The 24,938-nt window shown below is 45.1% G+C and overlaps 1 protein-coding gene across 2 annotated transcripts in view; it reads right to left on the bottom strand.

The window, feature by feature from the left end:
- Nucleotides 1–20,131, bottom strand: part of MTMR6 (myotubularin related protein 6) — a 113,579-nt gene extending 93,448 nt beyond the window's left edge. Inside the window, exons 1-2 of one of the 2 annotated variants that reach the window (XM_030200318.1) lie at nucleotides 19,933–20,131; nucleotides 23–139 (exon numbers count right to left, since the gene is read on the bottom strand). In XM_030200318.1, the coding sequence (XP_030056178.1) occupies nucleotides 23–139; nucleotides 19,933–19,956 (141 nt within the window). In that variant the 5' untranslated portion in view covers nucleotides 19,957–20,131. Of the gene's footprint in view, nucleotides 1–22; nucleotides 140–19,690; nucleotides 19,739–19,932 lie in introns of those variants that run through there. The other variant, XM_030200319.1, reaches the window with a different exon arrangement.
- Nucleotides 20,132–24,938: the final 4,807 nt, after the last annotated feature.

Here is a 24,938-nt window from a genome sequence, read left to right on the forward strand (position 1 = left end):
CCAGTGCAGTTTTCATCCTTACCCATGTCTCCCTTTGGGCCACATCTACGAACAACAAGTGGGTCGCTGTAAGGTAGAGAGTCCCAGCTGCTGATTTGTTGCTGATACTAAACCGGTCCAGTAACTTCACCTGTTCCACCTATAAAGAGAAAAAGGTGTTTTCATCTCACAAAGCACTTCAAAAGAATATGCTGTTCAAGAAGTTCATACAACCACAACCTTCAGTATTTAGCAGATTCTGCAAAGAGGTGCCAAATTCTGTGGCATATTATTTAATTTAACTCCATTAATTCTACTTAGGTTTTTAAGTGAGATATAAATAAATAAAACAACTGATATACCACCTCACCTCAGAAAAGATGCAATGCGGTGAACATCAACTAGCAAACTGGTAGAATCAATACATTTATTCAACTTACTGTCTACTTATACTGATTAAAACAAAAGCCAATAAAATAAATTCAAAATATATGTATACAATCTATAAATATGTAAAAACAATTCCAATCCAGCAAATACTAAAATTCTTAAAAAGCAGCAATGAAAAGTCAACCCTTCACTAATTTCCTAAAATAAAGGTAGTCTTGATCCAACCATAATTTAAATGGTAATTTGTTCCATAATATTGATGAATAAACTCTAAATGCTCTATTCCTAGTTGAACCCAATCTTTCATTGGAGAGGCCAGGTATGATTAAGAATGCTTGTTGAGAAGATATCAGAGATCCACCTGGAACATAATTAATCAAAAGCTTAGGGGGTCTTTTACTAAAACCTTTGCTCGCGTTATCTGCAGCAGGGCCCATTTTATTGTTATGGGCCCTGCTGCATATAACTTGAGCTAAGCTTTAGTAAAAGAACCCCTCAAATAGGTAATTGGTCCCAAAATTGTGCAAACATTAAGCACTATAATTTACGGTAACATGATCCCATGAATTGCAACCAAACAGATGAACTGCAGTATTTTGAATAAGATGCAGTCTTCTCAGATGTTTCTGAGGTAATCTTTGGTAAAGAAAACTACAATAATCCAATTTTGAAATGGTAATAGAATATAACAATTGTGTCAATAAATCTTTATTAATAGACAGCGTATTTGATGAAGTCCCCAACAAGATTGTCTGTAGTGAAACAAAAGGAGGATAGCTTCGTAAGCAGGGGGCTGCAACTGAAATTCAGCCAAAACATGGAAATACAGTACCAATAATTATTATCCTTCCTAGATACACAAAACTCACATATATCAGGATTCAGTTTTCAACTTGTAAGTGACGAACTTCTTAAAACACAATTGTTTGTGGAAGTTTTATTGAGTTTTTGAAATGCTATGCCTTCCGAAATATCCTGAATTGAACTGTGATTTTATATAAAAGTGTTGCTTGTTTGTATGTTAGGCTTTGAGGCTCATTTTCAAAGCACTTAGCCTCCCAAAGTTCCATAGAAACCTATGGAACTTAGCCTCCCAAAGTGCTTTGAAAATATGCCTCTATGTATAATATCATCATGTATGTTTTTTGTAAACCACTTTATTTATTTAAAAAAACTTATATACCACCTAATTAACCATGAACTGCTTCCAAACAGTTGTTTAAGCTAGTGACAGCCTCTTCCTGGTTTGAATCCATTTCTATAGAAAACTGGATATTATCTGCATAAGCATAATTTCAGAACCCTGAATAATATCCAAAAGAGGGGGAAAACTGTAAATAATAGTGACCCTTGGAGTACATGCCACAAATGAAAAATACACCAGGTAACTCTAAAATTAAAGAGTCACCAGGTAACTCGAAAAGGTTCTATCCTGGAAATAAAAGACTTTATCCATTCTGCCAGGTACTTGTGACCTGGCTTAGCCACTGTTTGGAAAACAGGATACAGTGCTGGATGGACCATTGGTCTGACCCAGTAAGGCTACTCTTATGCTCTGTAATGTCAAGTCTTGAAAACATACTGACAGACAATTAACTAAAAGAAGATTGTGGTCCAAGGTATAAAAAGAACTGATAAATCTCAAGAAGCAATAATGAATCCTTCCCTCTATCAGCTGCAATAAATAAATAAATAAATAATGTCACGTAAGGAGATCAATGGGATGTCCGGTTGGCAGCCATACTGTTCTGACACAGCCAAGCTCATTCCACATCCCTCTTCTCCTTTCCCTGGATAATGGCTTGGTGCTGTGTCAGAGCATTTGTTTTGTGCCTCAGAGCAAGAGGACTGGTGGAATGTGGCATATATTATAAAGCCAAAACCATTCCAAACAAAGAATTAAAGACATGTACACTGTTGCAAATGCTAAAGTCCCAGCAGGTCCAAAAGAAGTGGCTCTCCTAGTGCATCCCCAGGAAGACGTCGAAAGGTTGTGAAGGATACGCAAACAGATATGCTCCCAACAGTCCTGGCAAACATTTGGGCAGTGAAACTGGAAATAGCAGAAGCTGTTTCTGCTCGCACAGAGGACAAATTGACAGAAGTAAAAAAACAGAGAATGGACGAGATAGAGGGGACGTATGATGAGTTGGAAGACAGTTACAAGGTAGCAATCTCAGAGAGAAAAGTGATCATAAACTGACTAACAATTTGAAAATAAGATCAGCGGTTATGAAAATAGAAATTGGTCAAATATACATATAATGGGAATAACTGCATCACAGAAAGCTGGAAATATGCTTTCCTACGTAACATGAAAAATTATGTCTCACCTGATAATTTTCTTTCCTTTAGTAGCAGAGAATGAATAAAGAGAGGTGTGGGTTGGTCCAGCAGGTGGAGATAGTGCACTGTCTTATAGGACGGTATGCTCCCTGGCTATTCTGTATTTCTCATAACAAAGCAGAAGACGACAAAATTAAAATGTTTCTCCTTCCCCACAGGGAAAAGTGTTTAAACCCAAGAATCAAATACGGAAGCTGCTGACCACGGCTCACTGAAAATAGAAAAAAATGGAAAAATACCCGGTCCAACAGAAAAAACTAACCAATAGGGACCGCCAAAACAAGGGTGGGACTGTAGATTCATCTGCTGTGACTAAAGGAAATAAAATTATCAGGTAAGACAATTTTTCATTCCTTAACGTCAGCAGCAGATGAATTCAGAGATGCGTGGGATGTAGCAAAGCAATCAAGTAGAGTGGGCACCTGAAGCTTCTGCAGACAGCACCAATACTCCAAAAGATGCACCCAACCGAGCAGAGACAAGCAAATGGTCGTGTCCACATAAGATAGGCAAGGAAGACCTTGACGCTGCCATACAGAGTTCTTTGAAGAAGAAGAACAGGCAGGCTTCCGCCCAGAAAGTCATAACAGCTTAGGAAGAAGGCACCCAGAATCTGGACAGAAGGGGTTTACCCACTAGAAATTATAAAAACATGATAGCCTCATGGACCCAGCGAGCAAACATGTCCTTGGAATCTCCATCACCTTGGATGCGTGGGTGAAGCAAAGCACAAACAAATGATCAGACCGACGGAACTCAGTGGCCACTACCACATAGTGCCAGAGTACCCAGTGAACAGCAAGCAAGTGGAAAAAAACTAAGGTGATGGAGAAGAACTATTCTCCAGTAGGGCCCAAGAGCACCCATTGCCCCAGAGCACAAACTTCCAAAAAGTGCAGATGAACCCACTGAATTGCACACCTACAGGAAGAACAAAGGGTGATTGAGAAGAAAGGGAAAACCCCCTAGGAAGAAGGGGTAGAATTGAGTGCCCAGTTTACTCCATACGGCAAATCAAAAAATCATGACATAATGAAATCTGGAGGTCCAAGACCCTGGCTGGAATGACACCAGGAACCATGACTAATACTAGGTTACCCCAGACGACAGCATCTAGTAAGAAGAAAACAAGGATGAGTTGTGTTTAGCATCATGCTCAGGAAGATGTCACATCTGGGAGTCCCTCAGATCATTCACCCATGTCGTGAAGTTCTCATCTAACAACAGTGTGCCCCAAAATGGAAGCTCAATTAGCTGTTGTCTGAAGCTGTATCTGCCGTCCAGAGATGCAATCCCAGCGAACAACGGCAGAGACTACCAAAGACACCTTCAAAAGTGCGGCCCACACCGACACATACAAAGAAACTACCCAAAAGACAGCACAGTCTGCACTCCTGGAAATTCAGTAGGCGGTAGCCTTTAGAGTCCAGGAAAGAATCCAAAAACTTGGAATCAGACACGGAACTCCCTCGTAGCAGGGAATCTACCAAGAGAGCAGACTGCTGAAACTGCTAAAGTGGTAAGGGAAAAGCAGCGCTTAAGCCATCCTCAAATGCCGAGTTCAGTGTGGAGGTACCAAGAGAAGAGGCGAGTAATAGTCAAGAAGGGAGCAGTACAGAGGTCTGACAGGTCTTCCGAATCATGGAAGAACGCCCAATACAAAAGCCATTTTGCCAAGAACAGGGCTCATGTTCCTGACTCCAGTACTTGGTAGGGAAAAGAGAACCAGACCTGGGTTAGCATCTTGCTCATTAGCAACAGAAAGAAATGGCTCTGCTAAGCCAAAGCCTAAAGCAATCTTAGGTATATCAATCCCCAAGGTGGTTGAAAGTAACCCTTGACCATGGGGACTGGTTACAAATATATGATTATATCAAGCACTGTTCTGCTGTAACTACCAACAATTATGATACATGTTAGTGATGAGCCTGTATTGGTACCCAGCCAAGTCTACTATAGACAGGTCACAGTTGTGCTGGCATCATTATGGATACTTGGGGAGCAATAAACACATATGGTGGGAGTGTCCTCTCAGTACATTTTTCAGGAGTGTTGTTCGTTGGGATTTAAAACCTACAATATATGTTTGTTGGGTCTTCTACCACCCTGACCGCCATATCTGCCACATGAACAGCTAGCTCTACCGTTGCTTTTAGCCATCAAGATTACTTTAGCTAAAGCCTGGAAAGATCCAATGGGTCTAAATTTAGCATCTTGGTGATAATTTGTACTGAATTGCGGAACTATGTAAACATTGAAGCAACACTGACAGGCTGTAAAGCCAAGTTTGATGCTATAAAAATTAAGACTATGAGAGCTTAAGCTAATTATATTTACCTTGCTTTTGATCAATCCTTTTAAGTAGTAGTGGATCTGTTCTCCTTTTCATTCTACCTTTGTTTTGCACTTTGTAGTTATTTTGACCACACGGGGATAGCTGGCAATGTGTTTTATTGAGAGAGGATTTCACACTTATACCATGACCTATAACCTTTATATTTTTGATAGGTTTTGAAGTATCCTTCTGGGGTGGGGGGGAGGGGGAGGTTATGCTTCAAAAAAACACTGAGAACAAAAATGTTGACTTGTGTAATGTTGATGTATAAGGACCATATGGTCATGTATCTATTTACCATTTGGTTTTTTAGCCAATAAATAAACAATTTAAACAAAAAGTATTTGCAACGTATTTGCAACTTCACCAGCTAGTGTGTGTAAGCTGAATTCACCAGCCTCTCTTGCCTCAGAGTTGCATACAGAACAGACTAACTTCTGCAGAAGCAGTACATATTTTCAATATATCTCTAGTTAAGTGTTTATTTTTCTTTTCTTGACTGCATTAAAGAACAATTGGCTTGAGAGTTCCGAGTCTTCTCTGGTGATGTTAATACTGGTTTAGCTCTATATCAAACTTTGTGATGCAACATTGCGAGGGACATAATAATGAGCGATTATTTGTCTCTATCCTATAAATTTATTGGAGTTCCTTTCAAGCTTTCATGTTTTGGTTTTAGACTTGTACACCGCTGTGATCTGCAAGTTAGCTAACAGTGGTATAACAAATGTAAATCTAATATAATAAAACGCACCCTCAACGTTCTGAGGACAACGTTCTGAAGCCACCTGACGTCACTCCCAGGCTGAAGGGTTTGTGGATTCGTGGTGTGAAGCCTTCAAGCCAGCCAGCCGTCTCTGCCCCGCCCTCGCGTCAAACGTCATGACGTCGAGGGCGGAAAAAAAACCAAACAAATCCGGTAGCGAAGCATCAGGGAAGGAGGCGGCGCTCCCGACGTCTAGCCTTCCCTTCGCTGTGTTCCGCCTTCTTCTGACGTCAAGGATGACGTCAAAAGAAGGCGGAACACAGCGAAGGGAAAGCTAGACGTCGGGAGCACCGCCTCCTTCCCTGACGCTTCGCTGCCGGAACCGCCACGGAGGTAAATTTAAAAAGAAGAAAAAAAACAAAAAGGGATGTTGGGGGGAGAGAAGAGGGTGGCCAGTAAAGTAGAACAATGGGAGCGGGAGGGCAGGGGAGAAACGACAGCATGGATGCGAAGGGGGGGGGGGGAGAAAAGGGCGGGCCAGGCTGGGACATGGGAGAGAGAGGAGCATGGATGCGAGGGGGGGTCATGGAAGGGAGAGAGGGGACTTGCTGGAAAAGGATGAATGGAGGCGGCAGGGGACAGAGGAGCATGGATGGGCTTGGATTGGGAGGGCAGGGCTCAAGGAGAGAGGGGAATTGCTGGAAAGGGATGAATGGAGGGGGCAGGGGACAGAGGAGCATGGATGGGCATGGATTGGGAGGGCAGGACTCAAGGAGAGAGGGGAATTGCTGGATAGGGATGAATGGAGGAGACAGATGGGCATGGATGGATATGGATTGCAGGGCAGGCCTCAGGGAGAGAGGGGAATTGCTGGATAGGGATGAATGGAGGGGCCAGGTGACAGAGGAGCATGGATGGGCATGGATTGGAAGGGCAGGACTCAGGGAGAGGGGAATTGCTGGATAGGGATGAATGGAGGGGACAGATGGGCATGGATGGATATGGATTGCAGGGCAGGCCTCAGGGAGAGAGGGGAATTGCTGGATAGGGATGAATGGAGGGGGCAGGGGACAGATGAGCATGGATGGGCATGGATTGGGAGGGCAGGGCTCAGGGAGAGAGGGGAATTGCTGGATAGGGATGAATGGAGGGGACAGATGGGCATGGATGGATATGGATTGCAGGGCAGGCCTCAGGGAGAGAGGGGAATTGCTGGATAGGGATGAATGGAGGGGGCAGGGGACAGATGAGCATGGATGGGCATGGATTAGGAGGGCAGGGCTCAGGGAGAGAGGGGAATTGCTGGAAAAGGATGAATGGAGGGGGCAGGGGGCAGGGGACAGATGGGCATGGATTGGGAGGGCAGGGCTCACACTCTCTCTCTCATATACAATGTCTTTCTGACTCTCACTCTCACACACTCTGTCTCACACTGTATCACATTCACTCTCTATGTGCCACACAGTCACTCACACACTCGCTTGGTCTCATACACTCACTCTCACAGAGAATCTGTGTCTCACACACACTCTCTCTCTCGCCCACACACACACACTCTCTCTCACACTGTGTCTCACATACACACTTGCACACACTCTCATTCTCACAAACACACTCACACCCAGACTCACTCTCTCTCACACACTCACACTTTCACTCTGACTCTCAAACAGTCACTCTCACATACACTCTCCCAAACATACACACTCCGAGGAAAACCTTGCTAGCGCCCGTTTCATTTGTGTCAGAAACGGGCCTTTTTTACTAGTAAACTATAAATTATAATGCTCTTACATTTGAAGAATGTTTCTTTTCCAAATGAAAAAGTGCTGAAAGTGTTAAGGATTTTAATAGACCCCATGTTGTAATTCAAACAACTTTGTAGGATCTGTAAATACTTTTTCTTTTAATCATTTTACAGTTTAGTTATTCATGCCCTTATAATCAACCAAATAGAATACTGTAATCTGCTTTTCGTGGACTGATTTAAGGGGATCTTTTACTAAAGATTAGCTTGAGTTATCTGCAGCAGGGCCCATAGGAATAAAATGGGATCTGATGCAGATATCAAGCTAATCTTTAGTAAAAGACCCTCTAAGTCACAAAGACAATTTCAGATGCAGAAAAACACCTCAGCTAGACTAATATTAGGCATATTTTCAAAGCACTTAGCCTTCCAAAGTTCCACAGAAACCTATGGAACTTTGGAAGGCTAAGTGCTTTGAAAATATGCCTCTATGTCAAGTAAGAAAATGGGATTGAGCATCTCCCTTATTAAGACGATTGCATTAGTTGCCAATTGAGGCTTGGACATATTCAATATTATTTATTGTTTGGCCCCTTTGCCCTTAATGTCAGTTCTGTCTTTTCCTTTTTCTGATAGGAAGTAGGGGTTTAACTGATGGAACAAAGGCCTTTATCAGCTGTTCATATTAGATATAAACACATTCATTCTCTCCTGATTTCTTATCAATGGACAAAGATATGGAACGCTTACTTCTAATTCAATGGCAGGTGGCAATATTATGTGCATTTTAAAAAGAAATAGAAAACTTTGGGCTTCTTTTACAAAGCTGCCCTAGCGATTCCCATGCAGCAACTGAGAGAAAGCCCACAGGAAATTAATAGAATTTCTCTCATTTGCCACACAGAAATCAATAGTGTGGATTTGTAAAAGAAACCCTTTATTTAGTCCATTTTTAGGAGATTAAATTTTTTTACATAATTTTTGTAAATTCACAGATTTTCTCTGGTTACCTCTGTTATTTGCATTAAACCTTGACAAGGTAAACGTGGAATATGTGTAGTATTGTAATATATTCTGTGCCTCTCCATCCACTCCTACATTTTGCCTTTCCTTTCACCCCATTTCCACTTTCTTCCCCTCTTATGTACCTAGTAACTTTTCATCCTCCATGCTCTCTTCCCAAGTTAATCCATTTCCTCCTCATCTCTTACTGCTTCCCAAGTTTTCTGTTCCCTCTCTTTCAACCCCCATTTCCAACTTGTTATACTTAACTATCTTACCATATACCTTCCTATCTCATATTTCCTCATCTCTCTTCCTTATCCTCCAACCCTTTCTTCTGACATTTATCCCATACTTAGCTCCCCATGCTTCCTTACACCTCCTCTCCATCTCCTTTATTTCCACCATCATCATCTCTTCACTAATTTATCCTGTTCTCCACTCTTATCCCTGCCCCAGCAACTGTCATTCAAAGTTTTACACCATCTTTCCACCCACCCACCTCTCCTTACTATGCCTTGTTTCAAATGTTCTAGACCATCTAACACACCCGTACATTTTTACACCTACATCCTGTCTCTTGCCCTCACAATCACATAATCCCTAAATGACAACTCAATCTCTCATTCTTCACTCCCATCACTACCCAAATCCCCATTCAGTCACAAAGTCTTCACACTCCCACCCAGTCCCCCAAGTCCTCACATAATGCATGGGCCCCTGTTGTCCCTTATCCAAGTCTCCACCTAATTTCAATCCTAAGAGACATTTTTCTTTAGGGGAGGGAGGGGACTTGTCATCCCTGGGGTTCCCCTCTTGTAGCAATACCATTTCAGCAGGCTTATACTTCTCCAGGCTCACCCCATCTCTCTCAACTCCCATACTCCCTCCCATATGCATATCCTCTCTCTTTCCCTTTTCAACATCCCTTATTTCACCAGCCCACCCTTTCAAAACTCACCCTCTCTACCCAATGATCAGAGTAAGTAGAAGGAGAAAGAGTGCAGGGGGTTTCCTCAGGCCATCTCTTCAATTTTTGGGGCCAGCAATGGCAGTGATTGTGGTCACAAGACGGAGTAGGATGAAGTATTTCCAGCCTGAGTTGGTGGCAGCAGCAACTGCAGTGGAACCACAGGTAGGTCCTGGATGCAGTAGTGCTGACTCCAAGAAGTGGGTGGGGGGGGGCAGGGGGGGGTAAAGAGAAGCAGACCTGCAGCATTTCCCAATTGGGTTGGCATAAGCAGAATAATATTATACACAATATTTGGCCATCTCAAATATCTAGCTCTTTCATAAATACTCCTAAATATTACTTCACTCAACATGTAATTAAACTCTGGAATTCGTTGCCAGAGAATGTAGTAAAAGCAGTTAGCTTAGTGAGGTTTAAAAAACGTTTGGATAGCTTCTTAAAAGAAAAATCCATTGCTTATTTCTAGGATAAGCAGCATAAAATGTAATTGCACTGTTTGATGATCTTGTCAGGTACTTGTAACCTGGATTAGCCACTGTTGGAAACAGGAAGCTGGGCTTGATGGACCTTTGGTCTGTCCCGGTATGGTATGGCACATGTGGTTCAAGAAAGTGTGTGCTTGTGACTATGTTAAACTCCTCCCAGCACTTCATGCCACACTAGTGTGTTCCAACATTCTGGTTGAGAACCAGAAAGTTACACCAACCTCAGTGAGGTCAGCTACTTCTTTCATTTCCACTGGACAATCAAATACCCAACAAAGTTTAATGCATAAGAAATAACAATGCTTTTACATCTGCATATCAATAAATTATGTTCTACATTTTCCAGCACACAAAACAACAGGGGGAACATTGTCATAAATTAGATTTAAAAAAATAAAGGTTTTGAAATGTAGATCTGCACAATTGTACTGACTTCCACATGTGACCACCAATTTGACCAGAAAGTTGTACAAACCCTATTGCACCAGGGTTCTAATGGAGACCAGGATCAATCACTTGCATAATGGATGTTAACATGGTAGCAAATGTCATTTATTTTACATCATGTCTTTTGTTATACAATGAGATCTAGTTAGTAATACTGTGTGCCATAGTAGCACATATTAGTAACTTTACATCTACTCAATAATATTAGAAAGACTGACACGATCACACTGCTATTCTTGCTTTCTTTTTCTCAAAGATTTGTCAAGAGAAAACCATCAAGGTCTTCCATTTCACTGAATGCAATCATGAAAAGTAAGCAAACCACTTCGTCATGGTAAAATTATGTATCATACCTGATAATTTTCTTTCCATTAATCATAGCTGATCAATCCATAGACTGGTGGGTTGTGTCCATCTACCAGCAGGTGGAGATAGAGAGCAATCCTTTTGCCTCCCTATATGTGGTCATGTGCTGCCGGAAACTCCTCAGTATGTCGATATCAAAGCTCCAAAACCTCAGGACTCAGCACTTAAAGAATTATACCCACAAAGGGACACTCTGCCCAGCTCACCACCGCCGAAACGGGGGAGGGGAATCAACCCAGCTCATCCCCACACAAGTGGGGGAGGGGAATCCGTCCAGCTCATCCCCGCGGAGCGGGGGAGGGACACAACTGCGGGAGGAGCTGGCTGACCCTAACACAGCCAAAGCGGGATGGATATAAGGCTGCCCTACTGCCGCACAAAGCGGGAGGGAGCGCCGGCAGAATTTAGATCTCAATCCAGCCCCGTAAAACGGAGGGGAGAGGAATGCAGCAACTCACTGTAACACAAAATCGTCTCAACTCCAGAAGAATTCAATCGAAAAAAACTTGAACACGAAGATCCTCCTGAACAGGAACAGAAGACTAAACTTGAACCTGAAATGCAACCAGAATATAAACAGTACAGATATCTGGGAGGGGCTATGGATTGATCAGCTATGATTAATGGAAAGAAAATTATCAGGTATGATACATAATTTTACCTTCCATATCATCATGCTGATCAATCCATAGACTGGTGGGATGTACTGAAGCAGTACTCACCCAGGGCGGGACATAGAAATCCCTGACCGCAACACTGAAGCTCCAAACCGGGCCTCTGTCCGAGCAGCCACAGTCAAGCGGTAATGCCTGGAGAAGGTATGGGCCGATGCCCAAGTTGCCGCCTTACAAATCTCTTCCAAGGAGATGGACCCGGCCTCTGCCATCGAGGCCGCCTGTGCTCTAGTGGAGTGAGCCTTCAGCTGGATAGGCGGCATCTTCCCCCCGGCCACATAAGCCACTGTAATGGTTTCCTTGACCCATCGTGCCACTGTAGGCTTGGATGCCTGCAGACCCTTACGAGGACCTGCGAACAGCACAAACAGATGATCCGACTTCCGGAAATCATTGGTCACTTCCAAATATCTGATGATGACTCGTCTCACATCCAGAAATTTGAGAGCAGAGTACTCCTCTGGGTAGTCCTCCCTACGAAAGGAAGGTAGGCAGAGCGGCTGATTCACATGGAAACGAGAAACAATCTTGGGCAGGAAGGAAGGCACCGTGCGAATAGACACTCCTGCCTCAGTGAACTGCAGGAAGGGCTCCCGACATGATAGCGCCTGGAGCTCGGAAACTCGTCTGGCTGAAGTGATAGCCACCAAAAAGACTGCTTTCAACGTCAGGTCTTTCAGAGATGCCCTCGACAAGGGCTCAAAAGGCGGCTTCTGCAAGGCTCTTAGCACTAGATTGAGATTCCACGCAGGCACCACCGAGCGCAGAGGAAGGTGTAGGTGATTAACTCCCTTGAGAAAGCGCACCACATCAGGCTGCGAGGCCAGGGAAGCACCCTTCAGGCGACCCCTGAAGCAAGCCAGAGCCGCCACCTGGACTTTAAGGGAACTGAGTGACAGGCCTTTCTCCAGACCTTCTTGCAGGAACGCCAACACTGAAGAAATTGGAGCAGTGAAGGGAGAAAGAGAGCCTGCTTCACACCACGATGCAAAGGTACGCCAAACCCTGGCGTAAGCAGTAGAAGTAGAGCGCTTCCTCGCTCTCAGCATAGTGGCGATGACCTTGTCTGAGAAGCCCTTCTTCCTGAGACGCTGCCGCTCAATAGCCAGGCCGTAAGACCAAAGGGGGAGGGATCCTCCATCACCACGGGACCCTGATGCAACAGGCCCCGCTCCACTGGCAGCCGCAGAGGGCCGTCCACTGAGAGCCTGATCAAGTCCGCATACCAAGGACGTCTGGGCCAGTTCGGACCCACCAGGATTACCCGGCCCAGATGCTTTGCCACCCGGTCTAGCACCCTGCCCAACATGGGCCAGGGCGGGAACACATAGAGGAGCTCCTGTGTCGGCCACTGTTGGAGAAGAGCATCTACTCCCAGAGATCGAGGGTCCCGTCCTCTGCTGAAAAAGCGCGGCACTTGGCAATTGGCCAATGACGCCATCAGATCTAGGCTCGGCTGGCCCCAGAGCTTCGTGATGTCCAAGAACGCCTGAGCAGATAGCTGCCACTCTCCGGGATCCAAGGTATGGCGACTGAGAAAGTCCGCCTTGACATTCATGACTCCCGCAATGTGGGCCGCCAACAGCTGTTCCAGGTTTGCTTCCGCCCACTGGCATAGATTCATGGCCTCCTTGGCTAGAGGGGCGCTCTTGGTACCTCCCTGGCGATTGACATAGGCCACAGCCGTGGCATTGTCCGACAGGACCCGTACCGGCTTCGCCGCCAGTACCGGGAGAAACTCCAAAAGCGCCAACCGAATGGCTCTGAGTTCCAGGAGGTTGATAGGCCACTTTGCCTCTGCGGGAGACCAGAGCCCCTGCACTGTCCTTCCCAAGCAGTGGGCTCCCCAGCCCGTCAAAGAGGCGTCCGTCGTGACGACAACCCACTCCGGGGTAAAAAGAGGCATTCCTGCGGACAGCTTGTCTGGCCTCAGCCACCAGCTCAGCGCCTTGCGCACCGCTGGATCCAAGGGAAGGCGCACAGCGTAATCCTCCGACACTGGAGTCCATCGCTGCAGCAGAGAGTGCTGTAGAGTTCTCATATGGGCCCTGGCTCAGGGCACTACTTCCATCGTGGCCGTCATAGAGCCCAACAGCTGCACATAGTCCCAAGCCCGAAGAGGAGAGGCTACTAGGAACTGGTCCACCTGAGCCTGAAGCTTGACAATCCGATTGTCTGGCAGGAACACTCTGCCCACTTGGGTGTCGAAACGAACTCCCAGATACTCCAGGGACTGAGTCGGGCGCAGCTGGCTTTTCTCCCAGTTGATGATCCACCCCAGGGAGCTCAAAAGAGCAATCACCCCGGTCTGAAGCTCTGCTGCACTCTGCATAAGAGGGGGCTCGGATCAACCAGTCGTCCAGATAAGGATGGACTTGTACTCCTTCCTTGCGTAGGAAGGCCGCGATGACCACCATTACTTTGGAGAAGGTCTGCAGAGCAGTAGCCAACCTGAACGGGAGGGCTCTGAACTGGAAGTGTCGGCCCAGGACTGCAAAACGCAGAAAGCGTTGATGAGGAGGCCAGATGGGAATATGCAAGTAAGCTTCCTTGATGTCCAAGGATGCCAGGAACTCCCCTGCCTTCACTGCCGCTATAACAGAGCGGAGTCTCCATTCAGAAGTGCCGAACTTTCAAGGCCCGATTGACCCCTTTGAGGTTGAGGATAGGCCGTACAGAACCTCCTTTCTTTGGTACCACAAAGTAAATGGAGTAACGTCCCTTGCCAAGCTGATCTTCTGGCACCGGAACAACCGCACCCAGGCGGATCAGATTGTCCAAAGACTGCTGCACTGCCACAGCTTTGACCGGAGACTTGCAGGAAGAGTGCACAAACCCGTCTCTTAAGGGTCGGCAGAACTCTAGCTTGTAGCCGTCTCTGATGACTTCCAGCACCCAAGCATCTGAAGTTACCCTGGTCCACTCGCCCAGAAACGAGGATAGACGTCCCCCAAATCTGCTCTGGGCCATGGACCAGGGCCCCGTCATTGGGTACGAGACCCTGGGGAAGGACCGGAGGACGCACCTCCGGGACGGCGGTCTCTGTGAAAAGAATGCTGCTTGGGGGAGAAGTTCCTTTTGAAGGAAGAGGGGGCAGAGGAGCCCGACTTGCCCGGGCGATACCGACGGGCTTCCTGAAACCGTCCTTTGGAGGAACCGGGGCGGGCACCACTGGCCCGAGCCCTGACCTCCGGTAACCTCTTGCCCTTAGAAGTGCCGAGATCGGTCACAATCTTGTCCAGCTCGACCCCAAAGAGCAGCTTGCCTTTAAAAGGCAACTTAGCCAGGCGAGACTTAGAGGCATGGTCAGCAGACCAATGCTTCAGCCAAAGCCAGCGCCGTGCAGAGACTGTCTGAGCCATGCCTTTAGCCGAGGCTCTCAAGATATCATACAGCAAGTCTGCCAAGTAGGCCAAGCCCAATTCCAGCGCCGGCCAATCAGCCCTCAAGGAAGGATCCGAAGGGGAAGCCCCCTGCACAATCGTCAGGCACGCCCTGGCCACATAGGAGCCGCAAACTGAGGCCTGCAAACTTAAAGCGGGCCGCCTCAAAGGACGACTTTAAAGCCGCCTCCAATCTTCTGTCTTGGGCGTCCTTTAGGGCCGTGCCACCTTCCACCGGCAATGCCGTTTTCTTAGTCACCGCAGTGATTAAAGAATCCACGGTAGGCCAAAGAAAGGCCTCCCGTTCACCTTCAGGCAGAGGATAGAGGCGGGACATAGCCCTAGCCACTTTAAGGCTCGCTTCTGGGACATCCCATTGAGCCGAAATCAGGGTGTGCATGGCTTCATGCACGTGGAAGTTTCTAGGCGGGCGCTTCGTCTCCAGCATAATGGCAGAGCCAGCAGAGGCTGAGGGAGAGACGTCCTCCGGAGATGAAATCTTCAAGATGCTCATGGCCTGCACTAACAGGTTGGGCAAGTCCTCTGAGCGAAAGATCCGCGCTGCAGAGGGGTCATCCGCTCCATCCGAGCGGGAATCCGTCTCCTCCAAGGAATCCCCAAAGGACCATTGGGAGAACTCAGATACGCTGCCCTCATCTACATCAGAGGAGACAATCTTCTAGGGCCTGGAAATCCACCCGAGGGCGTTTGCTTCTGGAGGCCTCAACCCCTTTATCGGACAGGGGAGCAGGGGTAGCGTTTTGCATAAGAAAAGCCTGATGCAGCAACAAAATGAACTCAGGGGAGAAACCCCCAGACTGTGCACTTCTGCAGCCTGGGCCACGGCCCTAGACGCACCCTCAACCGGCGCTCGCAAGAGCGGGGGAGAAACATGCTGCGCAACCAAAATGGCGTCCGGCGCGAAACTCCGAGAAGGAGCCACGCGGGAAAACCGGCGCTTAACTTTAGCCGCTTTCTTGCCGTCGCCCGAATCAAGGGCGACCATAGCATTAACGTCTCCCACCTCGAGGGCGGCCCAAAAAGAAGCCGTTCGAGCAGAGTGGCCGGCCAAAATGGGGGGGGGGGGGGCAAGCAGCGGGGGATGGGTGTTTATGGCGGGAAAAACTGACGCCCAAAAAAGGCGATTCAGGCTTTGAAACCCCCGCTAGACGTGCACACGCGGTCCGGAAAGCGATTCTTCTCGCCCTCGCCCTCCAACGCCATAAGCCACGTGGAGACCGAACGGGGAACCCCCTGCCCACTACAAAAGGTAAAAATTACCTGCTTCTCGCTCCAAGCTGTAACAAACTGGGGTCCCAGTGAGCAGCTGTAATAAACGCTGATATAAACGTTGAAATAAACGCCCTTAAAGGACATTCAATTTTTTTTTTTTTTTTTTTACGGAGCCAGCGGGAGGGGGGAGAAAAGGAGGGACCTGGCACCACCAGGTTTGCACTTGCTCAAGAAAAGCTCTCAACCCCAGGTACTCAACAAAACCTAAGAATTAGGCTTGGAGACCTAGCCAGAGCTGCAGCTGTGTGTGACCACCACCTGCTGAGATAGAGAACATACTGAGGAGTTTCCGGCAGCACATGACCACATATAGGGAGGCAAAAGGATTGCTCTCTATCTCCACCTGCTGGTAGATGGACACAACCCACCAGTCTATGGATTGATCAGCATGATGATATGGAAACCCTCTTTTCATTATATCTGTTTGGACACTATTCAGGATTCCATCTTCAGCATTACTGGCCAACTCTTTTGAGCTCATTACTATTTCATTTACGATTAGAACCTTCATTTCAATCATTGAACTAGGGTCTCAAAACATTTGTATTTACTGATGCATTTGGAACGCATCATGGCGGCAGTGGCCAGCATGACGATCTTGGTTTGAAATTATTTTTAAACACCTTCAGTTCTCTTTTTAACATTATTTAATTTAGTAGTATGATTGAGCTCTATTCTATTATTATTGGTGTTTTCCTTTCTTTTATAGTGTATGTTATAATTTGTAAACCACTCAGCTCTCTATGTTGGAATTAGTGGTATATCAAATGATGAAATAAACAAGCATTTATTTTTTTCTATTTGAATTGTAACTTTACATTTCTTCTCTTTCAGTACTAGAAATTATTATTGTAAATCACTTTAAAGTAGGGCTGCACAATTAATGCCTTAACACAATTAACACATTAAGTACTGTTAACAAAAATTTAAAGCCGGATGATGACGCTCACCTTAAATTCTTCCCAAGTCACAGCCATGCTTCCTCTGTTTTCACCTCCAGTGCACCCCCCACAGAAGTGAAATCAGATTGTCATTGGAAGAAGCCACCAATCCTCCCTCATAGCCACCTGTGCTGCCGACACACCTCCTCTGCGTGAGCTGCTGGTGCCACCAACCCCTCCTTCCCCTGTGCAAGCTGCTGGTGCCGCCAACCTCCCCCCCTTCCCCCATGCAAGCTTGACCACTACTGGGAAACCCTCAGAGCCGAGTTTTTAAATCAGACACAAGCAGCTGTGTGGTTCACTCTCTCACCCTCACTGAAATCGTACTGCAAGAGGAGGAGAGAGTGAATAGTTGCATAGTAGGCTGCTTCCTCCTCCTGTGTCTGCCTGGAATAGATTGCTCATGTAAACCCTGGTGCTAGACAGAGTCCCCTGTGGTACACATGAGCAGTCAGCTCCAGGCAGACACAGGAAGAGGAAGCAGCCCAATATGCAGCCAATCACTCTCTTCTTGTCTTCCAGTAGGATTTCAGCTGAGGAGAGGGACAGAGAGTGAACAGCATACCTGCTGCCTGTGGATAACAGGGAGCTGCTCAAAGGCAAATTGGGATGGAGGGGCTGTGCAAAATTATGCATTTTAAAATGTATGTGTACACGCTACATTTATTTTGACTCTTTAACATTTGGATCATGCGATTACAAATTTCAAATCAAATGAACAGCCGTAAAGGCATGGCACTTGGAATTTCAAATTGATGAACAGCCATATTATAAAGGCATGGCACTTGGTGGTATATCAAGTATAAATAAACTTAAAACTTTATACTGCAGTTGAGTAATATACTCATAAAGTATTGGCTTAGAGGTGAGGTTCATTCCTGTCATGGTATGTGCAAAAGTAACCCACGTGGAGAAATTGCCCCGAGGCAGTATTCAATATTTACAACCAGATGTACTAAGCATTTTTCTCCAAACATAATTCAAAGGAAATTAATTATTTTTTTGCATTATGCCTTGATCTAAGCTTGCCATTCATCTCAAGTGGCACTAGTCATTCACTTCATTAGTTTTCAACAAATAGAGTGACAACACAACAGCAGGCCCACCAACAACCAGTAAACCTAAAATACCTTATTTTATCCTATTTTACATTATTCTTCAACTTCTCTCTCATCAAATTCCAAAATATTACTGTGAAATTAGAATTATGCTGAACTACTTAAACAATACAATTCAAAGGGCAATCAGAAGTTTCATATCCAGCAGATTGCCAAGACCTGTCGCTTCTTCCTCTATAACATTAGCAAAATTCGCCCCTTCCTCTCCGAGCACACCACCCGAAATCTCATCCACTCTCTCATTACCTCTCGCCTTGACTACTGCAACCTACTCCTGACCGGCCTCCCATGTAGCCATCTATCCCCCCTTCAGTCCATCCAGAACTCTGCCGCACGACTTATCTTCCGCCTTAACCGATATACTCATATCACCCCTCTTCTCAAGTCACTCCACTGGCTCCCAATCAGATACCGCATACAGTTCAAGCTTCTCTTACTCACCTACAAATGCACTCGATCTGCGGCCCCTCCGTACCTCTCTACCCTCATCTCCCCTTACGTCCCTACCCGTAACCTCCGCTCTCAAGACAAATCCCTCCTTTCAGTACCCTTCTCCACCACCTCCAACTTCAGGCTCCGCCCCTTTTGTCTCGCCTCACCCCATGCCTGGAACAAACTCCCTGAGCCCATACGCCGTGCCCCCTCCCTACCCATCTTCAAGTCAATGCTCAATGTCGCCTTCGGCATCTAATCACTACACCTCTTCTCAGGAAAACTTAACTACCCCAACTTGACATTTCGTCCTTTAGATTGTAAGCTCTTCCAAGCAGGGACCGTCCTTAATTGTTAATTTGTACAGCGCTGCGTAACCCTAGTAGCGCTCTAGAAATGTTAAGTAGTAGTAGTAGTAGTTATTAAAGTGATAACTCATTGTAGGCTTTATTCCAGTATACCCAAGTATCACAGATCTATTAATCAGCCTCCATGCCCCCTCCAATCAACAATGATCTCCCAATCTTCGGACAAAGCCCTCTTTTCCAAAGCTGAAGTCATCATTGAAAATATGTTTTCTTTAGTCAGGCTTTCCTAATATGAACATTTGGCTGGCTTTTCAGCTCTGGTGCTATTTAGTTTTCCTCTCTCTCTCCTTTATTTTTTGTTGGATGTCTACCCTGGTGTCTTCCTTATTATGCCCACTGAATGTATTTGCTGCCTCTTGGCTACTTGTTTATTTTATTTTTCTGTTGAGACACCAACAAACTCAGTGCAGTGTATTTTACCTCTGGTGTACTCTTTTGCTACCAATCAAAAAATCATTTCCTGCTTAACTCAATATTCTATTTTTTGTTCACTGGATTATGCTTTATTTTAAGTGTAATGAACACAACTGAAAAACCATCTAGAAAGCTTGTAAATAAGGTTAATTTCGAAAACCATCATAATGTTAAATATGTTGACACCACTTCAGCTGCTGCTTTACAACTGACAGATAATGAAAAGAAACACAAAATTACTGTATATCTTATAAGACCCAGTGGGCCGGTGGAAGATTAAAGACAATTTACCATCCATTCACGTCAAGAAAATAGGGACAATCCAGATTTCTCACACTCACGCGAGCACAATCCATATATCCCGGGAGAGCAGAGAGACATTCATATCCACTATATCATCGTCCTTTTCCAACCCCAGAACAACCGCACCTCCGAAAGAGCATCAATTCTAATCCATGCAGAGTAAAGATGGACCCATTTACCCCTCCCCCACCCAGTGGAGAGAGCCTAACCGCCACCAACAGAGCAAGTACCTTAGTGGTTCTGATGTGCTCCATCCTGGGAGAACGACAACGGAAAGCTCTGAGCCAACACCATAAGGCGGCGGCGGGGGAGGTGCTGTCAACTTTCTAGACTCATTTCCGGATCCCTGTGTCTGTGTGGGCCGGCCGCGCCGCAGCCCTACACTCACAGCGCCCTCTACTGGAACTCCGACGACGGTGCCTGCCAGTGTTGCCTGCACTTCCTCCTCGGCCAACGACGAGCACAGCTCTGCTACAGCGGCGGAGCGGAACACGATCGTTTTACATATGTTGCCATTTGCCAAAGTAACACATAACGCAAAAACAAAAGGGAGAAGATAGTAATAGGAAGAAAAACCGGACGCCTGCCCTGCTCCAGGCCCCACCCCAAGTCCCTTGCCACATGTATTATTTGCACATTTCTTCACCCCTCCCTTCTATAACCAACACCAACTGTGCTGTCCCACACTAGAGTTGCCTTCTCAAAAGAAAAAAAGGCCATAGGTAAGTAAGTTCTGAATTATTTTGCAAGGTTTACATAACAGAAACCAGAGCTCCAGACTGTAAAACACATTATAGATTTACATACTGTAGAAAATGTGTACGTTTAAAATTATTTATTAAAGAACAGTAATGTTCTGCCATACAGAAAAACTGCAAAATACTATACAAAAAAAAGAAAAAAGAAAGAAAAACAGCAAGAAACCTGGACTCTTATAGCTCCCCGCCAACAAGCGAACAAATACCACAGTCCCCCCCCCCCCCAACAAAACTCCAACCCACCCCACCCCAAACCCATGTCTCACAGAGGGTCAAGAAAAATACAAACAATAGAAAAATATAAACAACATTCCTAGCTTCAACCCTGGGAATATAAATTATTCAGAATCAAACTCCTGGCAGCAGGGGATGTTGATTGCAGATAGGAATCCCAAATAGAGAGAGATTTATTTACTTGTTTTACAGATACAAGTGCACCTCTGTCCAAATGTAGAAAACTTGTAATCATAAAGCATCACTAATGTTCAGGATTTTGGCAGAGGAGTAGCCTAGTGGCTTGAGCACTGGGGTGGAAATTAAAAGGCCAAGTTCAAATCATACAGTGGTTCCTTGCGGACTCAGGGAAGTCATTTAACCCTCCATTGCCTTGAAATGGCCAGGGGCAGCACTGGCAACCTCACCGTCACACTTATAGCAGCCTTATAAGTCCTTCAAAGCTTTTTGCTTGTGGGCAGCAGGGAGTAGAAAGATTATGTCCATGACTCAAATAGCTACAACCTACAAAAAGGCAGCACCCTAAGATACCATTATACTTCTTGTTGAAAAAAAAAAGAATGTCAGGCTGCTACAGATCCCTATACAAAACTAAATACTAGCAAAATACCACATCTTGTTGGTCTGCTCATCCACACCATCCACAATGTCTCCTCCTCTGCCTAAGAGATTCCACATGCTTGTTCCAAGCTTTCTTAAATTCAGAAACAGTCTTTGTCTCCACCACATCAACCGGGAAGCTGATTCACATATCCACCACCCCGTCTGTAAAAAAAAAAGTATTTCCTTAGATTACTCCAGAGTCTACAACCTTTTAAGTTCATTTTATATGCTCTCATTCCGGAGTTTTCTTTCAATTAAAATAGACTCACCTCCTGTACATTAATGCCATGGAGATATTTAAATGTCTCTATCAATATCCCCTCTTTCCCACCTTTCTTCTAAGGTACACATATTGAGCTCTATAAGTCTGTCCCCATATGCTTTATGATGGAGATGGCTGACCAGTTTCATAGCTGACTCCATCCTGATTATATATTTTTAAAGGTGTGGTCTCCAGAATTGCACACACTATTCTAAATGAGGCCTCACCAGAGACTTATACAAAAGCACGATCGCCTCTATTTTCCTGCTGACATTCCTCTTCCTATGTTCCCTATTCTGACTATACTCCTGAGCATCCTTCTGGCCTTGGCCATCACCTTTTCTACCTGTTTTGCCACTTTATGATTGTCATATATGATCACCCCCAAGTCCAGTCCTTTTTTTCATACATAGAAGTACCTCACTCCCTATATTATACCACTCCCTTGGGTTTTTGCAGCCCAAGTGCATGACCCTGCATTCTTTAGCATTGAAACTTAGTTGCCAGTTTCTGGACCATTTTTCAAGCTTCACTATTATTATTATTATTTGTAGCATTTGTATCCCACATTTTCCTACCAATTTGCAGGCTCAATGTGGCTTACATTTGCCGTAGTGGCGATTGCCATTTCCGGTCAATAGGATTACAGATGGTATTACATTCAAGTGCGTACATACATGGTAGAAGAATACATTATGATATTACTTAGGTATCAGCATTATGTTGTTGCATAGGTATCGACATTAGAGTAGAAGTGTTCGTGTTTGTTCAGTAAAAACAATGAGGTAGGTCAGTCGTGTAGTGAGAGATCAGATCTGTCTTGTTCGTGTTCAGTCTTATTGTGTATTAATTAGGATGGTTGTTTGTGGTATGCCTTCTTGAATAAGTCAGTTTTCAGTAGTCTTCGGAAGATGGTTAGATCTTGCATTGTTTTTATGGCCTTCGGAAGTGCATTCCATGTTTGCGTACAAATGTAGGAGAAGCTGGTTGCGTATGTGGACTTGTATTTTAGTCCTTTGCAATTGGGGTAGTGAAGGTTGAGGAATGTGCGTGCTGATCTTTTTGCGTTCCTAGCACTAGATCCCTCCTCATGCTATCCACACCCTCTGGGGTGTCTACCCTATTACAGAGTTTGGTATCATCCACAAAAAAGGCAAACGTTATCAGACAGCCCTTCTGCAATATTATTCACAAAGATGTGAAAAAGAGCTGGACCAAGGACCGATCCCTGTGGCACACCACTGATAACAAACATCCTTTTCCTCAGAGTGAACTCCATTTACCACTGCCCTCTGTCTCCTCCCACTTAACCAGTTTCTAACCCAGACCATCACTTTAGGGCTCATACCAAGTACACTCAGTTTATCAGTCACCTATGTGGAACCAAGTCATAGGTTTTGCTACAATCTAAGTATACCCTATCTAGCGCTCCCCCTAAATCCAGCTGTTTGGTCACCCAGTCAAATCAATTAATCAGATTTGTCTGACAAGACCTGCTTCTAGTAAAACCATGCTGCCTCGGGTCCTGCAGTCCATTCAGTTATAGAAACCTCACAATCCTCTGCTTTAGAAGCATTTCCGTTAATTTACTCACCACAGAGGTCAGACTAACTTTATTGCTGCTTTTGTGGAGAGGAACTACATCCACCAGTTCTCCAGGACCACTCCAGACTCTGAAAAAGCATAGAAAAGGTCAGACAGTGGAGCCACTAGAACTTTCCTGAGTTTCTTGAGTACTCTTGGTACTCTTTCCATTTGTAAGCACCAGGTCAAGACTAGCTCAATCCCTCATGGATTTTATTACCAACTGTTCAAACAGTTCTTGTTGTAGAGAAAACAAGATCTCCTTATTTCTAGATTACTCCGAAATAGGGATGCCCCAATCAATATCCAACATATTAAAATCACCTATTAGATGCCAGAGCAATGCCAGAGGAATAGAAATAAATGCATTTCTCTGTGGACAACAGGATCCTAAACCACACTGTTGGTGATTTCATCGTTACAGGTAAGCAACTTACTTTTCATCCTGTACAGTGCAAAATAATGCTGGCAGATATAAATTCTCAAAAATTACATAATTCAATCCAGTGTCGTTAATGAGCAATAACTGACCACTAACAACCAGTTCTTGATATTGTCACCAATTAGGATTTGCAAGCTCATCTAGCTGAATGCTATTTTACAATGCTTGGTGCAGAAATCCCATAGCACACTAGCCATGGGAGGGGCATAGGCTTTAGGAGCATTCCAAAAAGTTACGCATGTTGTTACGGAATAATGGGTGTGCACACCCAACATGAGTGCCAGCATTTACACCGGGTTTCAGCAGGCGTAAGTCTGGTGCTCAAAGTTAGGGCACAAGAATCGATGCTAAGTGTGATCATATAAAAGAAGCACACTCTTTTTAGAATCACGCTTAGCACTGATCTTTTCCGGTGCCCATTTTTTAGCATAATTTATAGAATCTGGCTCTATATCTTGGAGTGTGTAAGAGTACAGGCTCTCTGGGATAAGATGCTCAATTTTTTAAATTTTATATTCAAGGTAAAAGTCAGCCCTGGCCCAGAGATATGTATTCTGGACTTACATGATAGATTCCTTTTGAGAGCACAATGAATATTCTTTTGGTGTGAAAGGTCTCTTTGTCAGTGAAGCGATGAATTATGATTACATGGATGGATGGAAAATGAGGCTCCGACTCTTGATCTTTAGAAGATACTGATTCATGTGTTGTTGCAAATGGAAAGGTTGATTGCTCTGAGAGCTAGTCTACCCGAGGAAAATATTTTAGACAATTTGGCACCCATTTCTTATGACGCTGACTCTGTCTTGTTGTAGTTTAATAATGAATGCAATAAGCCTCTAAGCTAGGGGAGATTTTTTGGGAGGGGCTGAATGGGGTGGAAGGGCACTCAGTTATAGCACACTTTAGTGTTGATTGTTGGTGATAGTTGTATATATATCGAGGAATAGTACATGAGGGGATACCTATAAACTGCATGTCAAAAGGGGGGAAATTCAGTGTTTTCAAACAACTGAATGCACTGTATAATATTATAAGTTGTCCATGATGTGGTATTGATGTTTGCTATTAGATGAATACAACAGATTAACTGTAGATTGTCAGCTGCTCCTCCCAGCCGTGTAATTGTTTCTCTCTCTTATCCGTGCTGTCCGCTTCCGACTCCACTCTCGTCCGTGCAGTTCGCTCTCACTGCCACACAGTTCCGCTACCAAGACGGTGCAACACAGTTCAGCTTGCCAGTCTTTTAAAAAAAGTTTAGCTAGTCAGACTTTAAACACAGTTCTGCTAGCCAGGCTTCAAACACAGTTCGGCTAGCCCGGCCTTCCAACAAAGTTCAGCTAGTCAGGCTTT

Source organism: Microcaecilia unicolor, chromosome 4, assembly GCF_901765095.1.
Source record: "Microcaecilia unicolor chromosome 4, aMicUni1.1, whole genome shotgun sequence".
In the NCBI taxonomy this organism is placed as follows: Eukaryota; Metazoa; Chordata; class Amphibia; order Gymnophiona; family Siphonopidae; genus Microcaecilia; species Microcaecilia unicolor.